This window comes from Periplaneta americana, chromosome 16 (assembly GCF_040183065.1).
Source record: "Periplaneta americana isolate PAMFEO1 chromosome 16, P.americana_PAMFEO1_priV1, whole genome shotgun sequence".
Classification (NCBI taxonomy): Eukaryota; Metazoa; Arthropoda; class Insecta; order Blattodea; family Blattidae; genus Periplaneta; species Periplaneta americana.
This window is the reverse complement of record NC_091132.1, coordinates 178,679,400-178,705,386: the sequence shown is the minus strand read 5'-3', so window position 1 is coordinate 178,705,386 and position 25,987 is coordinate 178,679,400. Positions and strand designations below refer to the sequence as shown.

The window sequence follows — 25,987 nt, the reverse complement described above, 5'->3', positions numbered from 1 at the left end:
TAACCAGTGGCGTATACTGGTTAAAGGGTTTGGGCTACCGCTGACCCTATTATTACACAAAATATATCTAACAATTACTTTAATTTTAATTACTATGGTAAAACTAATAATAGAAAATTATTACATTATGTTATATTATAAACTTTTTCTTTTGTAATTTCCGTGGGCTACCGCTGGTAGCCCCGGTAGCCCGCAAAATACGCCCCTGGATTTAACAGAAGCTATAGCAACGCTTTACAGTTCGACACAAAAGTATACTAAATTTCAGTTTGCAAGCATGCTGCTTCTGCCTTCCTTTCCTTCAATATTTTGACCTGTGGCTTGTAATCAGCAGATACTGGAGTAGGGGCTGCTATAGCAGCAGGAAGTCATGAACAAAACGGAATTTGAGCTCTTTTAGTTATGGCTGCTATAGCTACAAGAAAAGAAATAATGTCTATTTCAAAGCTACTCTTTAATAATTCCAAAAAAATAAATATAATTTCATATACCAAAATTTAATATTCAATTAAATCTTAATCCAACATCAAGGTCGCAAACCCATTTTTCAATAAGAACTCTCAAAAAAGATTACGCTGTTATCCCTAAGGTAATTTAATCTTATAATCAACAAAAATGGATCAACCATTCAGAAATAAATGTATATTAACAAAAAGAGTTAATTAATTCCTTGAGTGTTGGAAATTCCAGTGGAAGGAAGGAAGGAAGGAAGGAAGGAAGGAAGGAAGGAAGGAAGGAAGGAAGGGTTTAGCAGAAAGTCCAAAGACTAGTTGTCAGGCAGATTGTCACGAAACCATATCAATGGTAGCATTCTTTTATTTTTTTTTTCTCAATAGGCAAACACAGTGAAAATAGCTGATTCTACGATGCAACATTTAAATAAGGCACTATTATTCAAGTTAATATATGCACTAAAGTTAGAAAAAAACATATAAAAGTCTAAATAGATTTATGCCATTACCTCTGAAATCTTCAAAATTTGCATTATGCATGAATTTACTCACAAAAAAAAAAAAAATGTACTGTCAATTTTCATAATTTAAATATGTATGTCACTATTGTACTGATTAAGACTGGTTGAGTGGAAGAGAAGTCTTATGGTCTTAACTCTGCCAGCGAGAATAAAACATTCTTTTCTATTCTCCTTTGAAGTGACCAACGTCCATTTTAATCTCCGCCATTGGAATACACTATACTAGACAAGGCGGAGATTTGGTGAGTGATACATTTATCCTTCTCTTTATTTTAGGTAAACATTTAATTATAGCCTAATTAATTTATTAATAATTGTAGCTCATACTGTAGGTTGTGGGAAAATTTGCATTCGTGTGGGAAATTTTATACTTTCATACGGAATTACCATAGTAGACAGACCGGAGAACTGTTAATTTAAGTTGGATTTTTTCTGATGTATAGCACTGTTTATTTTTAGGTATTTTTTTTTGGAATTTCAGGTAATTTTGTGACATTTTTGGGTAATTTTAAAGATTTTTTAGCTCATTAAAATTCGCACACTGATCATCACTATCATAAAGACTGATGTCTAAAACTGTTGCTATTTTATAACTTATTCCTTAGATAACAATTAAAAAAAAATGAAATCACAGAATAGCTTATTCAGGAAATATGCTCCCTATAATGAACTATTCCGTGTCCATACAGCAAATTCCTCGCGTAACAATGGAAATAGTCTTAACAAGATTTAATTCTGCGTTCGTACGAATGGGCCTTATAGAAAGACATGAGAGTAGCTGCCCTTATTTTCGGGCTGCCATAACACACAGCTTATTAAAATCAATGTTACAAAAATATTCATATAATCTGTGGTTTGAAAAAATATATGTACATAGTTTCTTCCTGTCCCTTCATCTCTGTCATGCAGGTACTCTCTTGGGTACGCTACTTCGTAATTTTTAAATTAAAACACATATGAAAGTTATTAATTTACAAAATAGCAATAAATATGAATTAGTATAATAAGTGCTAAGTGCTTGAACTTTGTTGCTATGGACTGGATTCTAAAATTCTGAAGTGTTAGAATGAATCAAATACTATAGAGACAATAGATTTGTTCCAGCAGGCAATTCAGAACTCGTTCCGAACTAATATCGAACTTCTTTCGATGCATGCGCCAGATGTGTATGGTTGCAGAACTAGTTCAGGATTTTACTTGCAAAGTTTCTTGAATTGTTCTTGCACGACCTTCGTAGTTTCTTCTTACACTAAAATTATATTCGTCTTCCGAACTTAATCTATAATAATAATACTAAATCTGTAGCCGAAATTTTTCTGGTAATTTTCGATTTTACAAAAATAATTGGTCCCATCATATATAATTAACCGCCCTGAAACCGAAAATCGCTTTTTTGAAATTTTTGTTTGTATATCTGTCTGTCTGGATGTTTGTTACCTTTTCAGGCGATAATGGCTGAACCAATTTATATGAAAATTGGAATATAAATTAAGTTCGTTGTAACTTAGAATTTAGGCTATATGACATTCAAAATATTTTATTTAAAAGGGGGGGGGGGGTTATAAGGAGGCTTGAATTATATAAATCGAAATATCTCTCTTATTATTGATTTTCGTGAAAAATGTTACATAACAAACGTTTCTTTAAAAATGATTTCCGATAAGTTTTATTCTAAGCAAAAGTTTGACAGGACTGATATTTAATGAGATAAATGAGTTTTAAAATTAAAATAGCGATGCCACCTATTGGCCTGTAATTGAAAGGTAACAAATGACTTCATCTATAAGGGGCCTTGGACAACAATAATAGAAAGTTATTAAACAAAGCCTACAGAGAATGTTTCTGTGTTTGTATAAAGTAATATCGAAAACTAATTATATACAATACTTTTAAAATATTAATACAATACATTTTCACCGCCACCTCAGATTATAGCGTTGTTGTTTCTGCAATAACTCCTATGTGCAAAATATAAAATTTTTGAGTAGGAAGAAAAAACACATTTATTCATTCCATGGCAATGATACATAGGGGTCGACACCTGTGGAGTAACGGTTAGCGCGTCTGGCCGCGAAACCAGGTGGCCAGGGTTCGATTCCCGATCGGGACAAGTTATCTGGTTGAGGTTTTTTCCGGGGTTTTCCCTCAACCCAATATGAGCAAATGCTGGGTAACTTTCGGTGTTGAACCCCGGACTCATTTCACCGGCATTATCACCTTCATATCATTCAGACGCTAAATAATCTTAGATGTTGATAAAGCGTCGTAAAATAACCTACTAAAAAAAAAAAGATACATAGGGGATCCTGAATTCTTACATTTTCGAAAGAAAGAAATATAATTATATATCACTATATATGCTATATCACTATTTAAGTTATTTGAAGGGTTCGGAACCATAGTGGGCCAAGCGCCATTTACTGAAGACGTAAAAAACAAAGATGAAAATTAAGTTATTACCATAATTCAATTGATACATATAGCAAGTAATATAAAGTATACACATTAAAACTAAATTATATGTCAATCTTCATTAAACTATGGTTGCATGTAATAACAATTAAGAAACATGTTAAAGGAATTGTCATTGCACCAAATGAATGGTCTCTGGATCAAAATGATGGCATTTTAATTTTTTAATACAATTTAAATTAAGTAACATAATAAACGATTTATCCTTCTATCAAACACGAATGTTCCCTGGATCAAACGTCCTATTTTAATTATGTAATTACTTTATATTTATTTCTAATGGGTGCAGCGGAGTGCACGGGTACGTCTAGGAATAAAATATATCATTAATCACCTTCCAAATCACACATGATCGAATATTTTTCAATTTTAATCTGCCTAGCCTCAAAACATTTTAACCTTAACCTCAGAGTAAGCCATCTGCGCATGCGTCAACAGTTCACAATTTTCAGTTCGTGCTCTTAATCGAGAACCAATTTCACTCGTTCTATAGCAAGTTGGAACAGGAAACTGGGAATTCAGGATTAGTTCAAGTCTTCTTGGAACGCACAATGACCTACTGAGCATGAGCAGGCAGTTCAGAATCGATTGTGAATCGTGCTGGAACAAACTTGCTACCGGATACTTGCAATATATCGCAATAAATCCTAACACATGCGCATCTAGTGGCAAATCCTGGTAGAATCTTAGCCCAGCATGTCGAGAAGAGTATGTGCTGTTTTTGTGTGTAAGAATTAACATAAACATCTTTAGTATTTGTGGATATAGAAAAGGTGTTTCACAAAGTGGATTTAAATAAACTGATGGGGATCCTAAAGAAAATTGGAGTGGATTGGAAAGAGAGGAGGCTGTTCAATAACCTTTATATGAAGCAACGAGTCAAAGTCAGGATAGGAAAAGAAATGTCAGAAGGAAGTGAAATAGCGAGAGGAGTACAAGAATGCCCTTCATCAACTACTCTGTTTAACATCTACTTGGAGGATTTAGTGAAGAACTGCTTTCAGAACATAGGAGGAGTGATAGTTAGAGGAAGAAGAATAAAGTGCGTAATATTTGCTGCTGATATGTCGTTGTTAGCACAAAAGATGATACTAGAGGATATGATAGTGAAGCTAAATGTTATGTTTTATTTAACGACGCTCGCAACTGCAGAGGGTCCACACCTGTGGAGTAACGGTCAGCGCGTCTGGCCGCGAAACCAGGTGGCACGGGTTCGAATGCCGGTCGGGGCAAGTTACCTGGTTGAGGTTTTTTCCGGGGTTTTCCCTCAACCCAATACGAGCAAATGCTGGGTAACTTTCGGTGCTGGACCCCGGACTCATTTCACCGGCATTATCACCGTCATTTCATTCAGACGTTAAATAACCTAGATGTTGATACAGCGTCGTAAAATAACCGAATAAAATGAAATAAAAAAAACTGCAGAGGTTATATCAGCGTCGCCGGATGTGCCGGAATTCTGTCCCGCAGGAGTTCTTTTACATGCCAGTAAATCTGACATGAGCCTGTCACATTTAAGCACACTTAAATGCCATCGACCTGGCCCGGGATCGAACCCGCAACCTTGGGCATAGAAGGCCAACGCTATACCAACTCGCCAATCAGGTCGACAGGTAAAGAAGATAAACTTGCGAATTACAAAGAGGCAGTAAAGCAAGTGGACATCTTCAAACAATTAGGGTGTACTATAAGCAGTAACATGAGCTGATGCCAATAAGTCAAATGGAGAATAGCAATGGCAAAGCACGCTTTTAATAGAAAAAGGAGTATCTTCTGCGGAGCTCTAGAGAAAGAACTAAGGAAGAGTAGTGAAGTGCTTTGTGTGTAGTGTAGCATTGTATGGGGCAAAAACATGTACATTACGACGAAGTGAAGAGAAGCGAATAGAAGCATTTGAAATGTGGATATGGAGAATGGAGCGTGTGAAATGGACAAAGTAAAAAATAAAGCTGTGTTGGAAAGAGTGGATGAAGAAAGAATGCTGCTGAAACTGATCAGAAAGAGGAAAAGGAATTGGTTGGGTCTTTGGCTGAGAAGAAACTGCCTACTTAAGGATGCACCGGAAGGAATGGTGAACGGGAGAATTCAGGACAGAAGATATCAGATGATGGACGACATTGATTTACGGATCATATGTGAAGACAAAGAGGGAGGCAGACAATAGGAAAGACTGGAGAATGCTGGGTTTGCAGTGAAAAACAGAACATTATGAATGAATGTTTAAATTTGAACCCAGAGACACCTAGTTGCCTATCTCAAAATACTTACCTAGGACCCTTGTACAATCACTTAAACTTCTGTTGAATTGAGAAACATTCTATATATATAACAGAACCATGTCAATTATCCCGAATTTTCTTCGGACAGTGGTTACGCGCATGGATATTTAAACTTCCTGACTGTGAGAAACATTTCCCACACCCGTCGCATTTAAATGGTCTATGTCCAGTGTGCGTGCGTATATGGACTGTCAGCGTAGAAGACAAAGAAAAACATTTTCCACAAATATCACACTTGAATGGCTTCTCACCAGTGTGCGAACGCATATGCTTCCTGAGACAACTCGAAAACCAAAAACATTTGTCACAATTATTGCACTTCAAAGGCTTCACGCCCGTGTGCGTACGTACGTGGCGCGCAAGGGATGATGATTTTGTAAAACATTTACCACAGGTTAAACAAGGAAACGGCTTTTCTCCAGTGTGCGTGCGAATATGATCACTGAGAATAAAAGCTTCGGAAAAACATCTTCCACACATCTCGCATTGGTATCCCTTCTCGCAAATGTGTTTACGCATATGAACACCGAGACTTTGCGCTGTTGAGAAATATTTCTCACAAATATCACATTTAAATGTCTTCTCTGTGAGTCTGCGCCTATAGGGTCTGGGAACATGAATATCCGAACATTTCCCCATGTTTTTATTTGTATGCCCTCTGAGGGTCTTTGCTGCCGTGAAACATTTGCCACAACTCTCGCACTTGTATGGTTTTTCTCCAGTATGCGAACGTATATGGTATTTAAGGGTTCCTGAATCTGCGAAACCTGCATCACAGAAATCACACTTGAACGGCTTTTCGCCCCTGTGCCTGCGCATATGCTCCTTGAAGTTACTAGATCTGGTAAAACGTTTCGAACACACTTCGCATTTGAATGGTTCATTTCCGGTGTGCATTAGAATATGCTCCCTGAGGGAATCAGTACGTGTGAACGTTTTTTCACAGAATTCACATTTCAAAGGCTCTTTGACCGTGTGATATTCTATATGGTTTTTCAGATTCCCGGCCTTGGTGAAAGATTTTCCACAGATATTGCATGTGAGTGGCTTTTCGACGTTATGCTCGCGTGTGTGCGTGTTCAAATGCTGCTTATCGGAGAAATACGTTCCACAAAGATTGCATTTGAATGCAGTGCCATCTGTGTGTGGAAGTGATTGTGTGCTGAGATTGTCTAGGGTTGGTAACATCTTGTCACTGGTATTACAGGTGCTAGTAAATGTTTCTGTATGATTGCGGGAATCTTCCTTCCTTATTTTAAGGAGTCGTTCGTGAATTTTGGAATCGTGCACTCTCTCATACGAAGAATTCTCCGCCAGGACATTATATTCCGCAATTGTATTTTTCACTTGTAGCATTTGATGCTCTTTAGCGTTTATTATGCTGCAAACAAAATGTGTTATTAGTGAAAGCTGTAACATTCAAAATAGCGAACATAATCAATACAGCTCGGATCTTTGACAAAATAGCTTTTAATACTGGTTTGACATTATGTTATAATTGATTTCACCCGAATACCGTAATATATATCGTAATACGCCCGTTTTCCGATGATCAAGGGATTAGACAGTTGAATGCGTATAGTACACTGTAGTAAATTTTCGTAAGTCTAGCTCCAATACGTAACACAGGACACAACGTTACGAGTTTACGTTGAACAAGTGAACGCACCTACTACAGTGGCATCACATGCTGTTGCAAGCCGTACTGTAGTAGGCTAGTATTCGATGTTTAGGCCTGCTTCAGGTTGTCAGATGCAGCAGTGAATCGTTACCGAAAATATGGGAAAAAAGAACTTTGTGAGCAAAAGTAAATGGAAAACCGAAGAAAGAAAAATTAATAGACACAGTGGCAAGTCATACACAAATTGTACAGGCAAGGACATGGTAGAGAAGTCATTTACACCTCTAAAAAGATGATGTATGTAAATGTGTACACATGAAATTTCAAAGGACGATCAACTCTCTATTTTTAAACGCTTTTGGGACATGAATTCGAAGTTAGAACGATATCATTTTATTACTCCTTGCCTTGAAAGAGTGAATCTAAAAACTAAGAATAGGGATAATGTTTGGAGAGACAGAGTTTTCTGTAATGGAGGTAAAAAAATTAATGTAGTTAAAACTTTCTATCGAACCTATTGCAAATTTCAGAGAAACGATTAACAACAGTTCAGAATAAACTGGTTTCCGGTGACATCTTCAATGATAACACGGGTACACACTTAAATCGTCCTCATACAATCATGATGAAAAAGTATAAACAACTGCAATACAGGACATCAGGGGTATTTTCAGCTTGAACCTCATAGTCTGCATCATTTGTTTCCTTCAAGATTTGGAAGACGGGAATGGAAGTGTCGCAGCTGAAACTTTTTTGAGTCCAACGCAAATGAACCCAGTGTCTTTGAAACCCTCCAAGGCGGAGGACTGAAGAGATCTCTTACAGTTTTTAGATGAAGATGGCCAAAGTTGGCTGAACTCAATGCTGAATAAAGCCAGGATATCATCACACAATGGTGAAGATGACTCTAGCAACAATAGTGATGATGTATAAAGAAGAAAAATACATAAAGACAAGAAACCCATAAACTAAAAATGTAATGTTATTTTGTAGGCCTACTTGTGTAATTATTCAATATTTTTATTTAACATGTTATGGTAAATGTATATTTTATTTTGTTGAATTTATTTCATTTTACTTTTTAAGACAAAATTATTAATAAAGTACGAGATGTTCCCATATATAATTAATTTTCATGCAAAGTTAGACACCTAGAATATCAGAATAATTAAAAAGAGTACTAAAACATATTGTCGCCGGAAAAAGGGCGTATACAAAGTTCCATATTATATTTATTTACTAATAGCAGAACACACTATTTGCTCTTAAGTTTCAATAGTTTTATGTTAAATATCCTCGAAACTATTTAACAGTAATGAAAAAGTTTTTCGACGCAACTATGGTCAACCTGACAGATTACAAACATTGAAATCAGTTTATATCAGAACTATATTTTTCTGTATACGTCCTTATTCGGGTGATGTCCTCAATTAAATGTGTTTCGAGGTGTTTTGCAGTGATAGAGGCAATATGCATTTCGATTACATAAGGTACTTATTTCACCTTCATTTTTAATTTTTCTTAAAAAATTCAGTTTTTATATCAGTGTCAACTGAAAGCTTGAAGTTTCTAATTTTAAAAAATTTATCAGTTTTGCCTCCATGAACTAATTAGCTGAGATTTTATTCAGGGAAAACAGCATTTCTTTAAACCGGAAGTGCAGTTCTGCAAGTGTCAATCTGTCACACTCTTTAAATTTTAAATATTTTTCATGTAATAACAATTCGAATCAGGCGGTAGAATTTAACTGTATTATTTTTCATACAGTCAGGAACCTGTGTGTATTTGGTTTTACAATTTTTTATCCCTCCGGATGATGATTCTTTCTATATTCAGTTTTACAGGATTTTACAACACTAATGTTAACACAAAGTGCACTTAGAACTGAGGTATTTACATTATTCAAGCACCAAAATGAAGCGGATTAATATATGTAAGTACCAAACTACAAACATTGTCCTACTCTTTAAGAAAATTAATTTAAAACTCAAAGACTAAAAATTTTAATGTTTGAAATTTTCATAAAATAAAATGACTGTTTCTTTAATGGAATAAGATAAGGAAAAACTGTATTCACAGCTTATTCTGTGTTCCTTTAGGAGTAAGACAGTGAAAAAATTTTTGTTCTAACATAAAAATGTGGACCAAGGACTAAAACAAACAAATCTCTGTTTTCACTTCAAAAAAATTGCCTGCCTGCCACCAAAAACATTTGAGGTGTTTATTTTTTTTTTAATTCTTCATTTAGCATATAGTAATCAGGGAAAAAAAGTTAAAAACATTGGATAAAAATTGCAAATTTTTCTCCCAAGTGTAAATATGTACCTTAAGCTCTTGCTACCTATTTTCCCTTCTAAAAATAAATTCAAAGTTTATTTATTTGTTAATTTTAAGTTAGTTTAACAAGCAACACTTATTATTATGATGTACCGAAGTACATATGATATTTCCGTGCAGGAATTCTGCGTTATCATATGATGAAGGATGGGTGGAGCGGAGAAAAACACACTTAGTTGCATGCAATTAACCTTCAAATGTGCAAACTGAATAAAAATTACCCCAAAATTGGCTCCAGACATCAGAGAATACCAGCTGATTCACATTATGATTACTGATGGTAGGACAGCTACAGTTCAGAAACATATCTAGTCAACATATATAAGGAATATCTTTTAACTGTACTGGAGAGTTGCCGCTTGCCGCTCCCAGATGACCTTGTGACTAATACGCTGATGACGCAGTTCTCGGTTGGTGGTCTCAATGCTAGACTGGCTGCTGTAAGGGGTGGATGTATACTCCAATGTTCCTTAGTTTCTGAGCTGTGCTTAATTATTTCTGTGAAGTTAGTTAAAAGATTATGGTTTATTTAACGACGCTCGCAACTACCGAGGTCATATCAGTGCAGCTGATATGCCAGAATTTTGTCCTGCAGGAGTTTTTTTACATGCCAGTAAATCTACTGACATAAGCCTGTCGCATTTAAGCACATGCCACCGACCTGGGCCTGGATCGAACTCGCAATCTCGAGCACAGAAGGCCAGCGCTATACCGACCACACTACCGAGGGCGACTTTGTGCACAGTTAGTGATTGTTGTGTGAAGTGTTTACTTCCAAAGTCATTTCCATTACGTGAGCGTGTGTATATTTATAATAATTACATAAAATAAGAAAATGTTGTGCGAAAAACCGACGTAAGTTCCGACAGATATTTTGAAACAGACCCATTACCTTGTGTAAAAGCAATAAAAAAAAAATCTAGCTAAAAAATTCAAAGAAATAAGTTCAATAGATGATCGTAAAAGACTACATAAGAGCTGAAATGGAGTCAATCAGTGCTGATAAACTTATGAAAGTTTATAATCTATACTAATAATAAATCTGTAGCCGAAATTTTTCTGGTAATTTTCGATTTTCCAAAAATAATTGGTCCTAACATATATAATTAACCACCCTGAAACCGAAAATCGCTTTTTTGAAATTTTTGTTTGTATGTCTGTCTGTCTGTCTGTCTGTCTATCTGTCTGTATGTTTGTTACCTTTTCACGCGATAATGGCTGAACGGATTTCGATGAAAATTGGAATATAAATTAAGTTCGTTGTAACTTAGATTATAGGCTATATGGCATTCAAAATACATTATTTAAAAGGGGGGTTATAAGGGGGCCTGAATTAAATAAATCGAAATATCTCGCTTATTATTGATTTTTATGAAAAATGTTACATAATAAAAATTTCTTTAAAAATCATTTCCGATAAGTTTTATTCTTTGAAAAATTTTGATAGGACTGATATTTAATGAGATAAATGAGTTTTAAAATTAAAATAACTGCCATCTAAGGCGGTGTATTCAAATAAAAAACAAATGACTTCGTCTATAAGGGGCCTTGGACAGCAACAATCGAAAGCTATGAAAGATAGCCTACAGATAATGTTTCTGCGTTTCTATGAAGTAATATCAGAAGGTTAAATAACCGATTTGTATAATTAATTATTAATTCACCATTGGAAAGTGTAGTTTCTCTAGATGAACATAATACTATAATGTTATTACAGTAACTTCTGAGTGAATCGAGGACAGGTAAGATTAAAATAGATTCTTATGCACAGAAAACTTGATAGGCTATTCTGTACATTCGTTTCCTGTATTTCCTAAACTAATTTTTATGACCAAATGAGTGGTCTGTGGATCAAAATGATTGCATTTTAATTTTTTAATTAAATTTAAAATAAGTAACATATTAAACGATTTATCCTTCTATCAAACACGAATGTTCCCTGGATCAAACGTCCTATTTTAATTATATAATTACTTTATATTTATTTCTAACGGGTGCAGCGAAGCGCACGGGTACGGCTAGTAATTTTATAAGAAGGTGTCAGCAATGCGTAACAGTCAACAGGTGACATTTTGAGCATAAAATATGAGCTGGGTAAGTACAAATAAGTGTACATTGCTTGCCTGTCAGGCGAAAAGCAGGTGCATGCATAGCGGAAGACAGTAGTTCTGCGGCCGTAACCGGAAATTCCAACTCTCCGGGATAGTTAAAAGATACTCACGGAACAGGGATAAATTTTCCAACAAGATGGAGCAACTCCACATTGGCATGTGGAGGTACCTAAGGCATACTTGAGAGATTTGGCAAGACCGGGATCACTGCCTGGACGTCTGCACGTGGGGCTCACCTCGTGTGCGTCTAAGATCAGTATAAAACTTCAAAACGTACGTCTTTCAAATGGTGGTAAGATCATGTATTTATGTTCAATACTGGTGAAAATATGGCCTTCTGAAATCGTCTAATAATTTGTAACTACGGTATATAACAATTAAATATCCTAAAAATGATTTATCTGAACCAGAAAACCAAGCACAAACTGAAGGGAAACTGACAGAACTTACCTCTCTGCTGAGTTCTTGTATTCCTGCTTTGTTACTTCCAGCTTATTGTCCTCTCCTTCAGCAACCATGTCAAATGTCTCTCGCTGGAAGTAAAAAATATAACAGAGATTAATGCAGGCAGTATGAAGGCAGGGTGATTCAAAAGTCTTTTGACATTTTCCTGATATCGCTAATGGACGGATTTCTTTTATATATGATTGGAAAGAATGCTCACCATACAAGAATGAATAGCAGACGTTTCAGCTCGACTACGTGGAATGACCTACGAACAGGTCCAGCAAGATTTCGAGAGAAGATTCGGGAAACCAGGGCCTAGCAGGCAAGCTATCAGAGATCTGGTAAACAAATTCCAACGAACTGGCAATTTTGCAGATGAGGAGCGTTCAAGGAGACTGGCTACAACACCACATAACAGTGCAAGCCATACAGGATGCCATCACACGGAAAAACCTGATGAACATTGTGCTGTTCAGTGACGAAGGACCGTTCATGTTCTCTGAGCGAACAATTACAGGGAATATCTACCTTGACATGCTACAACACTTCTTGGGACCCCAGCTGAAACAGGATGGAATAACAGACACTGTTGTTTTCCAGCAAGATGGCGCACCACCCCATTTTGCCTCAATTGTAAGAGAATACCTCAATGAACACTTTCCCAATAGGTGGACACGTCGTAACTCACCGAGAATTTGATCGTCCCGCTCTCCAGACCTGATGCCCTTAGACTTTTTCGCCTGGGGTTCATTGAGTCTAAGGTGTATCGATTACGGGTCGACACCCTATAGGAATTACGACAGCAGCAGATGGGATCACGCATGCTATGCTGAACAAAATGTTCCGATCTACGGAAGAAAGATGGAAGCTCTGCCTAGACGTAGGGAGCAACCGCATTGAAATGCACTAAATGTAGCCTTTGGTATAGTATGTTTCAGAAGTACAGGAACTTTTGCAATTGCATGCCGTTTTCCATAAAATGTCAAGAGACTTTTGAATCACCCTGTATTTATAAATTAAGAATTTATTATGTACAGTATACATCTGTGGACTAACGGTCAGCGCGTCTGGCCGCGAAACCAGGTGACCCGGGTTCGATTCCCGGTCGGGGCAAGTTACCTGGTTGAGGTTTTTTCCGGGGTTTTCCCTCAACCCAAGATGAGCAAATGCTGGGTAACTTTCGGTGCTGGACCCCGGACTCATTTCACCAGCATTATCACCTTCATCTCATTCAGACGCTAAATAACCTAAGCTGTTGATAAAACGTCGTAAAATAACCTACTAAAATAAAAATAAAATGTACAGGATACTCACCATTGATATATGACCACAGAATAATACAATATGTAAATTTAAATCGTGGAAAATTTAAATAGTCGAAAACAGTTACAAACAATAGGAATAACAAAAAATGCAGTAATGACTTGCTGTTTATCCCAATATTTTCATTTTTAAACGTATTAAACGATTATCATGATTTTATAATGTGAAAATAATAATTCAGAATATAATGCTAATATTTACTAAATTTCAATATTTCAATGAAATATTTTCTTCAATTATTGTTCAGTTTTCTGGAACGGAAAATATTTACTGTATAAAAAACATAGTTTTCAATCTCAGTTGTTTACATTAAAGAGCACAATACTTTTTATAATACTGCACCCTCTGATACGACCACTGAATCTCACTTCAAACGCCTCACACAAATTTTTATGGAGCACTCCAAGCAAATAGGAATGCCACATCAAGAGCATGGATATTTGTTTTTTCTCTTCAAACATGGAAACCACGTTGTCTAGAAGGTCCTGTTTTTTCCGCCTTGTTTACATGTAGAGATGACAGTTATGCCACAAAGCAATCCGAAAAATTAAAAGAAATAACAAAAACATGTGAAATACACGCACGCAACTAATATAGTACATCTGTGAGACCTCTTCAAACAAAATGAACTGAATATCACTTGAGAAGAAATTGAGATAACACGCTTGACCTTCTCGTGACGCAGGTCTCGTCTGAACTAAAAGGTAGACAAAGCAACGGAGAAATTCGCTTGAAGATATGATAACTAAAGAACGGGGAGAACAAGGAGTGGTCTAGTAGAGAGTCCATAGTACTTAAGGGTTAAATAAATGGCCGAATAACAGAACTAAGAACTTTCATTATATCTATAAAGCACTAGTCCAGTCAAAAATACTCTATGATGTGGAGATCTGGATTAGAAGGCTGCTTAGCAGAAGCACCGATAAACTGAGCACTAAAGTTTGTAAAAAAATATTTTATATATCTTGATTACACAAATTTTTAACACTATATCACTGAGGAATGATTTATTGATTTATTGATATAGTTCACAAGTACAAAACTTAATAATATAACAAAAGATCTATAAACAAATGTAGTTCTACATACTAAATATACAATTTCCTAGACTTATTTTTTTTAACGCAAATCTCAATAATTTATTGGTTCAAACTTGCACTTACGTCTGGTTTTAGTGCATGTTTAAACCAATAATGATAACCATTAAGACATTAAACCTTATTTATCTGCCCTTTTCACAATTTAATTGTAATTATTTAGTTCTTACTTTACATAATAACTTATTATTCCAAAAAAATGTGATCAGATGTCGACATAATGTAAGTCATGAACCTGAATTAGCTGACTCGATACATTCTATATGTAGGTTAATCTTTATTTCTTACAATATTTCCTTGTCAGCAGAAACGTTTGCGTAACTTCAATGAAGACTATCACATACCCGCTTAAACACAAACACAATTTGCTTACATAATCAACCTCAATTTAGTTTCATAATTGTGTCTCATGTACTCATTATCAATTCATTACTATTATAATGCCTACTAAATTTATTATAAATGCAGTATTATTGAAATTAAAACATATTAGTAAAGCAATTTATAAAGTCAAAATTATCTTCTGAACCTTTACTAAGTAAGAGTAATATAGCTATCGGAATACATTAATAACTACCTTAATTCTCTATTTTCAATTTTTATTATTTTAAAACTTTGACGTAATTCTATCTTATTTACAAAACCTGTCTGCTTATCTAATTTAATTAATAATAAGTGTTTCTAATTTTAGGAAAATTTAGTCTTTGCTGATGCCTATCTCTTAGTAGGTAGTTTCGTTCAGTATCTATAGTTTTGATTGAATCTACTTTATTTCTGATAGAGTTTCTATTTGTCAATTTACCTTTTAATAACTGTTCGTCACCTTCACACTGAGGAATGTAAAGTGTATATATAGAGAGAGAGAAAAATACAATATTTAATCATTTTTATGACTTGTCTCCATTTACTCTAACACCACACAATTAGTTAGTGGAAGCAGTGAAGATGAAATAGAAAAGGCTACAGTAAATGCACTGCAACATAGAGAAATTCAAATTGAAGCTACAGGAAATTTAAACAGTGATTCAGAAGAAAGTGTAGAAGATCTGTGGTCAATGTATGTTTTGAAGATAACTTAATGTATAAACTATAAGAAATAATTATCCCTTAACATAATAAAAACATTTATGCCCGTGTGCACCATTCTCGATTTAAATTTGACCATGGTTAAGTCGGCACTTGACCATCTTCAACGCCAATTTGCGGCGTATCAATCTCGATCAAAGTTAAACAAGCGAGTTGATGATGATCAAATTTGATCACGGGTGTGGGACCGATTATCTTGAATTGACCATAGTCAAGTCGAGAAAACCAAAATGGCGGCACGATTTGACGTCCTTGATGGAATTGAAGATGAAATGATGTATCTTGAACACGCAAATCTCTGCGGAAATAACAGAATTGGTGTTATTGTAAAAAGAGTAAGTTTGTAGATGAATAATAAAAATGTTCTTTTTTCTCAAAATAGACTAATGTTTTATACATGTTTCTGCTTTGGAAGATCGGGACTTTACTTGAGGACAAAATATTATTTAGGCCTAACTGTCCAATGTTGTTAACGTAATAATAAAGTAATTATTATATGCCGGTAATAATATAGCAAAACTAAATGACCATTTTGTAGAATGCGAAATTATCACTTATTAGCTATTGATTTGCCGTTTGAAACTATTAGGACCTACATGACGTTTTGGACAATTAGGCTATTTACGCTTGAATTAAGAGAAATTACACGGATACCTTCCTTTCCCTCTTACTCCAAAATCCCAACCTTGTGAACACAAAATAAATGGATAAATTTCAGAACAAGGATACTCTCCTTTCCCTCTTACTCCAAAATTCCAACCTTGTGCACACAAAATAAATTGGCACTAAAAACTTCGTTTTCGTATGCACGATGATGCGTATTCGACATACACAGACGAAATGCTTTTTTTTTATTTTAAAATAAATGTTAGCGAGGTATCCGTATACTGAAATTTTCCCAAATAAATTATTGGCACTGAAATGTGTCTTTTCGTAAGCAAGATGATGAGCATTCGACAAACACATACCAATCTGCTCTTTTTAGTAGCCTATTTCAAGATAAATGTCAGTGAGGTATCCGTATACTGAAATTTTTCCAATTATTATCAATAATATGAAATAACCACTGCATAAATTACGTTTCAAATTATGTGGAATTATGTAAACACGTATAACTCATGTGAATTGTGAGGTTAAATCCAACCAGGTAGCCTGCTTTTCTCTTAGAGAACTTCCGTCAGTACTTTTATTCTGTAATATGGATGCATAATTGCTGACGAGTTCTAAAAGAGTTCCCACTTCGAACAGTGAGAAGTTAGGTGCTCTTTTCTTTTTTTCTTCCATGATTATTGAAACTTGTTATTTGAAAACTGCGAGGATGTTTGAAAGCAGTCCGACAAACAAAAATGAAGCGATAATTGACAGAGTGCGTTCGTTCGCTGTTTTATACGCGGTAACCTAGCGCTCACATGATTCTTCTCAAGTGAGCGTATCGAGGAAAAATGTCGGTGCACCACATCTGTAACTTGATCACTGTCAAGAATTAACCGTGTTTCCGTGATTGCTAATAAACGGGCTAGATGATCGAGAATGGTGCACACGGCCATTAATATTGATATATCCGTTAATGTACAGTACGTGAAAAAACGTTAAAATACGTAATGTGGTCACATTCAACCCCGCGCAAATACTAGTGTAATTAATGTCCACACGAGATCCCCTGGGTTATATACTGCTTCAGAGCTTAGCACCGAGACTTTTAAATGCTGGGTTGAAGAGTTAAAACTACGGCAAAAATATGCATGTGGCATGAATGGCAAAGCATTCCGAGTAGAATTTGCAAACATGATGTTTGTAGCAAAATAACACGAACTTAACATCAAGAGAGCTGAGAACACAAATTTCACTCACCTCAGACTCACATTTCACCACAGGAAATGCAATTGTATCTGGAGTTTCTTCAATTTTTACTTCACAATTGGGAGAATAGCTGTGATCCGTGCTCTCTGCTGTTGTCTGAAAATCGTATGGAATCAATAAATTCCCTTCCTGGAAAATATAGACATCACAGATCCGTTACTCATTATTGCTTGTTGTATTACTAGTCTCTCTTCTAAAGGAATCATCAGCAGTAGCGCCAGTGGCGGCTCCTGCATATTTCTTAAGAGGAGGAAAGAAGTTAACAGCGCAAAATGACACCTTGAATGAAACATGCTACAAATTAGCCTACATGCATACATGTAAGACCAGGTAGTGTTGGGGTTGGCCTTCCCTTTTGTATAGCAATAATCTGTTTTTGTAAACTGAGTTTCCTAAATTGTCCAAAATATAATATGTTCTCAATTCCATTCATTGTTGAATAATTGCGCAAATTAACAATTACAAGGAAATTCACAACCTCGCAGCATTTTTCACGCACACTACAGCATCATACGTGTTGGAAGAGACCAGCTACTAACACGTCATCGGAACTGTTTTACGTAAATGGGAATGGGAAACAATCTGTTAGGAAAGAGAGAACACTGCACCGACCCACGTGGTCTGTGTTGCCACATGTACATTTTACAAGTTCAGTATCACATGCTTTTGAAGAATATCAGTTCTTGTAAAGTCATATTACCATTATTGTTCAAAGCTGCCGGTGGCCGATTAATTTTTTATGTTAAAAATAATGCAGTTTACAGTACCTCCAATTTCAAATATATTTGTACAAAACTGACAACTTGGCTGTTGTCCTGTCTAGTAGACAATGAATGGAAATGAATTTCAGAGGCCAAAAAGATATGCGATACTAACGTAGAACTACTTCCTCTTTGTTTTATATAAATCTAACTTCAACTTTCCGATATCCTCGTAAGTTTCAAACCATGAATATAGCCTATATAAAGTGCAATGAATAATATATTTTGATTTATAATTAAAAAAAAAAAGTTTATATGGTGTCTTTCATAGCTTTGCGTTAAAATTGTTTTTATTGTGTCTTCTCCTAGATGACTAGTCTGGTTGAATGCAGCATCGTTAGATGGCAGCGGTAGCGAGCTTGCTGCACGACCAGTCGGTTTCTATTTCCCGCCCATGCGCTGATTCAGAGGAGGATCTCCTCCCTCTCCGTTCATTTACTTGCTTTAAAACTCTGCTTCTTTCTCTGGCCGCTGGCGCGCTGTTGTCTATGTGTGTTAACTGCAGTAAAGGAGGAATGGATTGCCTTTCCTCCACACAGACAATCTCGCATCTTTCTCACAGTTTTCTAGCAGCACATGAGCGCGCGTCGTTTAAAACTCGATCAACCGAGGTTTTCTCATAGCTGTGAACTTAAAAAATTATCGAATCTTCCTCCCTTCCCTCCCCTGAGGAACCGTCACTGAGTAGCGCCTATCTGCCGATCTTCACTCATATAGCTTAAGAACGATACAATTTAACCAGAGCCCCAGGTTAAAACATTACCATAAGAATAATAAAAATGGGCCCATAGGAATAAAAAAAAGTTCATAGCTTTAGTTTCCTTTCAAAACTTGACAAATAGCCTCACACATGTTGGGTATTACACGTGAAATACAAGACTTTAGTATAGAAGACACTTAAACGACTGCAAATATATGTATATTCCATACATTATTAAATGTTACCCACCATACTGCATTGTAATGTTAAAAATATACAGGGTGTAACAACTTTAATGTTTAGAATTTCTGAAACATGTTCCCTGACACATTCTACGTTGATTAAACCTAACATACCTATATCCGAAATTGAGAGGTTACAGAGATAACAGAGCTGGAAAAAATAGAACTTCTTGCAGCTCCAAGCGTTATACCGTTTATACAAGGCCTATTTTATGGCATTACTAAGTAGAGATACATAAGAAACATTTGAAACGCAGTGAATGAAGGAAATTTTACTTTTAAGAGAAATTAAATTAAAATTGTTTAGGTTTCCAAGGAAACGAAACAGACAACAGTTTAAAATAACAGTTGTGAGAAAAATAAACCGTATTGTGACTAGTCTTTTTATTGAGTTTGGACCATTAAAACACGCCTTTTGTGTACACACATCAGGAATACGCCGACATAGTTCATGTGTATGGACTGTGTGATGGCAATGCAACAGCAGCTGTTTTGGCATATCAAGCACGGTTCCCAAATCGTAGGATTCCTAGTGCACAGGTATTTTCACGTGCCTATTGGCAAATTTCAAGAAGTACAGTGTTTGGAATCTTAAGGACATTTTTTTTTCAACTTTGCACTGCTTCTTTCATACTCACAAGTAGTTGATATTAAAATGTAATATGGTACTAATAAAAATAATGACATAGACATGTCACTTTCGGAAACTGGTGTTACTTCTTTCAGTATTCAGCGATAAAATTAAACTCAAAAATGTAACTTTGGGGTACAAATACTCCAAACCTATAGAACTTTGGATATAGGTATGTTAGGTTTAATCGACGTAGAACGTGTCAGGGAACATGTTCCAGAAATTCTAAACATTAAAATTGTTACACCCTGTATATTAATGCAGGCTATTGTAATAATTCTCTGTACACAGGAAGTCTCAGGAACAACGTAAAATACTTCAGGATAATGTAGTTTGGGTCAATGTACATCGATTTAACCTGCTGTACCTATGTCCAAAGTCTAATGGTTGGTGAAAAATATTTAATCTGATATATGTATGTCCAAAGTCTATAGTGAGGGTCACGTAAGAACAGTTCCTAAATAGCAAATATTCCCGTCCTGTCAGTGTTGCCAACTGGTACCAGATATCACTATATGAAGCAGAATCACGACCCTACGTACCGAATGACTTATTTACTTACCGTACTTTACCTTTATGTTGGAAGGTAATTCTAAATAGTTCAATAATTTGTTACATGTTTTCGTAGGAAAACTATACGATTCTATTTTTATTTTAGTAGGTTATTTTACGACGCTTTATCAACAGCTTAGGTTATTTAGCGTCTGAATGAGGTGGTGATAATGCCGGTGAAATGAGTCCGGGGTCCAACATCGAAAGTTACCCAGCAATTGCTCATATTGGGTTGAGGGAAAACCCCGGAAAAAACCTCAACCAGGTAACTTGTCCCGACCGGGATTCGAACCCGGGCCACCTGGTTTCACAGCCAGACGCGCTGACTGTTACTCTACAGGTGTGGACAGACTATACGAGAAAGGGATCAATGTGTTAGGTATTTTGTCTGGTAATATGAAATTCATTGGTTTGACCAAACAACTAATTCACGAGACCTAACCTAAAAATGTATTTTGTTTGACCACATGAAATTATTAATACTAACTCCGAAAACCGAATACTACCATGAAATGTATGCTTAAGAATAATTATTCCTAATAATTTTGCTATTCTAGTTATAAATGCTGTCTTCGTGAGCATAATTACTTCTGCATTATCTTCTTTCGGTTAAATCTGAAAGAACAGAACGCCACTAGGGGAAGTTATCCCAACTCTCGCAGTATGCTTTACGCTTTCTTGGTGAAGTCGCTGCCATGCTTTTTTCTCTCTTTGACAATACTGTAATACAAATCTAAACACGAAATAAATTCAGTAAAATGTGAAATAGTATTTCTATCGATTGCCCACCTGCATTATGATATCCAAGTATGTTATATTTTTTTACACTTACCTGACTATAGCCTTGAATTGTAACCACAACGCAACACATGAAATAACTAGTATGTATTAATATTAATACTGATATTAATTAATTATTAGTAAGTTCAAATTTCACTAGCTTCCAGAAATCTAGTACAATTTTAATTTCATGGCACCCCAGTACCGACAGTTACAAAATCACTACCATTTGTAGTATTTGTTAGTATCGAAATTCGAAACGAAGTTGGCAAAAGAAAATTCAACCCTCAAACAACAAAATCACCACAATCCACTAGCATACGTAGTAATAGGGGAAAAATGGTTAGGTTTCACCCTGAGACTATGAAGTAAGCTGAACCGGACTGTAATGGTTGGTGAGAAACACTGGAACATTTTCCGGTTGCATGTACTATATTCGAGGTATTATGCTGTATATTTTACACAAAGTAGCGTGTGAGAACCACAACGCCAGTGCAACACACATAACTGAATACACGTTCACTTGATATTTAATTCGTGCATTCGAAAAGTGAATATGCAGACATATTTATTGCTTATGGATTCTGTAATTGGCTGCTGTGAGGGAATACAGACGACGTTTTCCAAATAGAAGGGTTCCTCTAGCTGTGTATTTTCCCGTGTTTACCAGATGTTATCTAAAACTAGCAAGATACCAAGTGTTTCATTGAGGATGGAAAGAGAACTGGTAGCTGGTATGAATTAACAATTCATGGAATCCATAACAAAAACAACCTGAGTAATTTGTCTTGTGTAATTATATTAATTTCTTACTGAGTTTGTATTCTATTATCACATAAACGTAACGGAATAACACAGGATGCAGTATTTTCAATAACATATCATATCACAATGTTGTAAAATGCAGAAATACGTCTATAATGCCCCTCGTCACTTAGAAGTTCCCTCATCAATAACTTCCGAACTGTTACATTTCGGACATAGGTGTATCAGTTTAACACGATGTAAATTAACCCAAACCACATTATCCTAAAGTATTTAACATTTCTTCTGAGACATTCTATATATTAGATGCATTAACGTATGATTTTTAAATCTTTAACATGAGAATTGGAAATGTTCCTTATTCTAGCTGCAAAGCAACTGTAAGCACTATATTACAGAACATAGAATTGTTTAGTCACACGTTAAAAAGTGTTAAAATTAAAAAAAAAAACGGTATATACCTTGGACAGACGGCCCCCATCCCTACAACCGACAAATGCACATCGCAGAATTGAAGATCACCAGTAGTTCAGGAGACACTGATGAAGACGTAACATCACATCGAAACGGGCCGTCCGTCCTAGGTATATACCTTTTTTAAAAACTTTTAACACTTTTTAACGTGTGGCTAAACAATTTTATGTTTTTAACAAACAAAGTGTTAACGTGAACTATAATCAATGAATAAATCTATATATTCACATTCGTATCGAAATCTTTGCTAATTATTCAGTTGTATCACATAATATAGTGAAAACCACTTCGTTTGCATAATAATTCTACTGTTCACGCTTTTGAATATTCATAATAATGTACGATGGATGACAGATAATGATAGATGTGCAATACTTACATCTGATAAAACATTTCCCTGGTCTATACTAGAGATATCAGAGGATTCTATGGCCAATGGGTCGAACTCTGGTTCCGTCTTGATCACATCCATCGCAACTGAAAGAAGGATAACAAAATGAATAATTTATTGCTATCACATGCAGCTACGCCTTTCTCCAAACTAAGTACAGAGGGAGGGGTAATTGGGAAATCATCATCGCATAAAAATGCAATCCCTCCCATATTCTTTTATTCCTCTTATTCCGATTGTATTTCCCCTTGTTCTCAATGTTTCTTCTTTTCCTGTCATCGTATCGCACTCCTCGTACGAATCGCATGCAACAGATATTTTAAGTGCAGTGCGTTCACTGTAACGGCATCGCCTCATCAGATTCCCCTATCAGCTGTTTGAAACATGACGTCGTACGATATTGACATTGCTGAAAACAGAGGAGTTGAGGTTAGGTCTATTAATTACGTCTGTTAGCGAATAAGAATTTGTAATTGCTTCATGTGTCTTAATTGAAGAGGAAGAAAAGAAAGAGATATTGGTTACATAATATATCTGTAAGAAACGACTTGATTACTGTAATGGGAACGCCTCAAAATATATCATTCTTCGCTATTTTCTACACGCGAAATAAGTTTTCCGTCTGCCATTTTGGCGCGACACTGAACATGGCACAACATAATAGTAACAGTTGACCAATTAAAATTGATTTATTAAAGAAGGCCATGATCGCACGCATCGGAAAAGTTGCCCATCCGAGAAACGTGGACTGATTTGCCGCGAGGCGTTGCGTCCGATACGATGTAGTGAACGCGGAAATAACAATTACAGCAAAGATAGTCTTTTTCCGATCCGTGCGATTCGTCCAATGAGTGCGATACGATGTAGTGAACGCTTATCTTTGTATTCCACTTACTCTACTTGTGTTTCCCTTCTTCTCCGTTTTACCACAGTCTAGTATATACAGTCACGAAGCTTGAGTTTTGAGGGTACTAGGAACAATAGACTGTGCCAGTACCATTTCGCATTGTCTGTAATGAGGCGATAGTAGCGATCCTAGTGGCCAGCAACTATCTATGGATGCATATTTACTACGCATTGAGCTTCGTGACTGTATATACTAGACTGTGGTGTTACTATACACTGTCCTTGGTTTCATTGTCCTCTTCATGTATTCCAAATATTCTCTTGTCTTCTTCTGATTTCAATGCACTTTCCTTATGGTCTTTATTCTTGTCATGTATTCCGCGTGTTCCCTTGTTCTACTTGCATTATCTTGTAATCGTAAAGTTACTCTTGCTATATATAAAAATCCATGAGGGAAGCTGCTCTTAATTTAGTGTTGCTATAATTCACAGCATATTATTAAGAAACCGCCGAATTAGTCGATTTTCTGTCTCGCTATGCATAACTCCAGTAGAAACCAAGCAGGTAAACGGATCATACCTATGTTTGGTAGCGTTCTTGTAAAGAAATATCTGATTAATCGGAAGAGAACATTCTGGATCTTTATTTCAAATATTGTTGAAGTAATATTTGTCTGCACCTTGGATAAAACTAGCACTGAATTTGTTCCGATGATTTCGAAAGAGAAATTCCATTACACTACACCGGTACTGACATCACAAAACAACACAAAAAACCACCTGCCTTTGCCCAGAGTATATGCAAGGCATAATTAAAGCCTAAACTAAATTACGCTAACCTGCCATAGATTCGTATATGTAAGGGACAAAAAAAAGTGTAAACTAACCTAACCTAAACTGTCACATTCGTATAAGCATGGCATAGCATGAATGTACATGGCATAGCATGAATGTACATGGCATAGCATGAATGTACATCAGTGGCAAAAAAAACCGGACCGACCCTTGTAGCTGATACAAAAGAATCCTGTGCTCTGTATTGTGTCAAACTGTGGTAATTTCAATATGGATAGTGAAGCCAGAGGTATGTACTGCTATTTAATGTAAAAATACGCAGTTATCTTTGCCGAATAGAGGTAGAAATGTAATATTGATGCCAGATGAAAATAAAACTCTCAAAGTTTTTTCGCCTATAAGTATGAGGCACTGAAGGAAACAAAAGACGGTAAGAATCGAACAAGTGCAATAAATTTCATTGTTACAATTAACTATACAAGATGAATGTGTTTTGTGAGTAGCAAAATTTGAATCTGTGACTCTAAAATCAGCTACAAGGGTCGGTCCGGTTTTTCTTCTTCTTTTTTTTTTTGTTGCCAGTATTATACATTAACGTGTAACTTTCGTAATGTCACCAATGTTAAGTTGGTATTATTATGGAGACAGCTTTAATTGCTGTGAAATTTTGAAGGTGTTTACAAAGGACAGGCTCAGCACTAGTTCAGTCGCAACTTACTCCCATTACAGAGAAACATTTATGCAAGTTTTTGTGATATGAAGAAAACAGTAATATGATTTATGCAAAAATGAAATACATACCGGTACTCACTTGCCTGTATTTCAACTTTGAAATATTGGCCATGTGTATTACAATATTCTATAACTTTTTATAACTCGATATAAGCATGCTGTGTGATACGTGTATCACATAGAAGACTATGACAAGAATATACCTGACGCCTGTATAATCTCGTTCCTGGTAAGATAAACTAAACAGCCATATACATATACATGACACGTCATATATAGGCCTGCCGTATTTAGCTATCGATATCTGTCACGTTAATTTATTCTCTCTACAGCAATACACTATGCGGATGCTGCAATAGGAAGAGAAGTCTCTCCACTGTCATGGAACGAATTCTGTTAAATTACTGTTGCCGTGAAAGATTACTGACACAAGTTTCAATTAAATTATTTCCAAACGCTTATCCCACCCACTTACACATTCATACCATTGTTTCCAGTGCTATTGTTACTAAATTTGCTGCTATCACTGATTAAAACGTATTATCCCACTACTCTCAATCATCATAATTCATAAAAATATTACCTTTTACACGCTCGAAGTTCCTCGGTTAAATAATTACAGACACACTATACAATACTGCACAATATTCAGTAATTTTTCAAACACCTTCCACCTTGGTTCTTCTTTACATTAAGAGTGCGCTATGTTTATA

At 35.7% G+C, this 25,987-nt stretch overlaps 1 protein-coding gene across 2 annotated transcripts; it reads right to left on the bottom strand.

Moving 5' to 3' along the window:
• Positions 1-394: 394 nt before the first annotated feature.
• On the bottom strand, positions 395-25,987 carry LOC138692084 (zinc finger protein ZFP2-like). Of its 2 annotated transcripts, none has more exons than XM_069815006.1 (5): positions 25,858-25,987; positions 22,891-22,988; positions 17,598-17,702; positions 12,244-12,326; positions 395-7,105 (listed from the first exon to the last, which is right to left on the bottom strand). In XM_069815006.1, exons 2-5 carry the CDS (start codon positions 22,981-22,983, stop codon positions 5,785-5,787), a joined length of 1,602 nt encoding a protein of 533 aa, XP_069671107.1. In that variant the 5' UTR covers positions 22,984-22,988; positions 25,858-25,987; the 3' UTR covers positions 395-5,784. The 2 variants fall into 2 exon arrangements, with proteins under 2 accessions (XP_069671107.1, XP_069671106.1); XM_069815005.1 differs by having other exon boundaries at positions 396-7,105; positions 17,598-17,735.

What these genes read in the sequence shown, in the direction of transcription:
- LOC138692084 (XM_069815005.1), bottom strand. Translation starts at nt 22,983, where the DNA reads ATGGATGTGATCAAGACGGAACCAGAGTTCGACCCATTGGCCATAGAA. An exon ending in AGGGAAATGTTTTATCAGAT is followed by an intron (nt 17,736 to 22,890) that starts GTAAGTATTGCA and finishes TATATTTTCCAG; the next exon opens with GAAGGGAATTTATTGATTCC. An exon ending in TGGTGAAATGTGAGTCTGAG is followed by an intron (nt 12,327 to 17,597) that starts GTGAGTGAAATT and finishes TTTTACTTCCAG; the next exon opens with CGAGAGACATTTGACATGGT.